At 30.6% G+C, this 1,572-nt stretch overlaps 1 protein-coding gene across 1 annotated transcript; it reads left to right on the top strand.

Annotated features, from left to right (window-relative positions):
- Positions 1 to 701: 701 nt before the first annotated feature.
- XKR9 (XK related 9) lies at positions 702 to 1,430 on the top strand (the record flags this gene model as incomplete). Its single annotated transcript, XM_081810595.1, has 1 exon — positions 702 to 1,430. A coding segment is annotated over one exon (659 nt), but the record flags the coding sequence as incomplete, so codon positions are not given.
- Between the last annotated feature and the right edge of the window lie 142 nt (positions 1,431 to 1,572).

The raw sequence follows: 1,572 nt of genomic DNA, 5'->3' as shown, positions 1-1,572 counted from the left end.
AAGTTCTCAGCTTTGACAGTGGGGCTAATGGCATGCCTTTTCAAAGTAATAATGAACTTCTGTTATTTGTTGGGGGAGAAAAGGGGTAAAGATGTCAAGTCTATAGAAATTTGTAAGTTTTAGAATATATTTATTTATTTGATTCATCATCTAGAGAAATGGGAAATTGAGCTTGTTGATACCTTATACTTACATTGAATTTTCTGTTTAACCTCCCTCTCTTCCTCCCTTCCTTCTTACCGCTGTCCCCCATTATGCTGTCTCTTGGTGAATTAAGTATATATTCAAGGTCAAAGCCAAAGACACTGGAGAAGCTAGGACTGTAATTGTAGTCTCTTAGAGGACTTCCAGAGTGTGCAGTTTCCATTATACCAGTTGCACAATAAAATTTGTACAGTGAATTTAAAATCTTATAAAGCAATCTAATATAGCATTTAAGTACACCAACTTTGAAATCAGGCAGATTTAGCTTCAAATCTCAGCTCTCTGCAACTTGCTAGCTGTGTGACTTAAGTAATATGTGTATTTTCTAAGCAGCAATTCTTTCATATGTAATATGGGAATATTAATATCTATTTCAAAGGATTAGGTGAGATGAGTATATAAAGTACTTGATGTGTTTTAGGTATGTGTATATAGATAAAGATGAAGCATGTATGGCATATAGTAATTTAATATTGCTATTATTATTCCTATAACAGTATATCTATTTTTTATTTTTTATTTTATAGATGCAGCCATTATGGTCTCTTGCTGTGCTATTTCTTGGTCAACTGTTGATTATCAAGTAGCTTTAAGAAAATCCTTGCCTGATAAAAATCTCCTTAATGGATACTGTCCCAAATTCACATACCTCTTTTACAAGTTGTTTACATTATTATCTTGGATGCTGAGTGTTGTACTTCTTTTATTCTTAAATGTTAAGATTGCATTATTTCTGTTGTTATTTCTTTGGTTTTTAGGGATATTGTGGGCATTTAAAAAGCAAACTCAATTTTGTGCTTCTATAAGTATGGAATTCTTATACAGAGTTGTTGTTGGATTCATTCTTACTTTTACATTTTTTAATATTAAGGGACAGAATACCAAATGTCCAATGTTTTGTTATTATATTGTAAGGGTACTGGCCACAGTGGGGATATTGGTTGTGTTCTGGATTTCCCCAGTCTCTATTTTTAATTCAGACTATTTTATGTCTATCAGTATCACTGTAGCTCTTACTCTTGTCCTTGGAATTATTTTTCTTATTGTTTATTATGGGACTTTCCACCCAAACAGAAATGAAGAAACAAAACCTGATGAAATTGATGGAAAAGCAGCTCAAAGAGATTGTAGAATGAAGTATTTTCTAATGGAATAGCTATTCATTTGTGAGATCTGTTTTCTTATTTTTTTTGTTTCATTGGTTAATAAAGAAAATGTTATGTCTATGTGTTGTTTCTTATTTTTGCCTATTTATTTATTTTTGCTTTTAATTTGAGATCAGTTTTAGTACATTAACTATGAATGTGAAAGAGCATAGTAATATTTTATTATTTAAATTAATTTCTCATTTGGTTTTTTTTTTTTTTT

Source organism: Leptonychotes weddellii, unplaced genomic scaffold, assembly GCF_054177405.1.
Source record: "Leptonychotes weddellii isolate Sample4059 unplaced genomic scaffold, ASM5417740v2 HiC_scaffold_29743, whole genome shotgun sequence".
Classification (NCBI taxonomy): Eukaryota; Metazoa; Chordata; class Mammalia; order Carnivora; family Phocidae; genus Leptonychotes; species Leptonychotes weddellii.
This window is presented reverse-complemented; position numbering and strand designations above follow the sequence as displayed.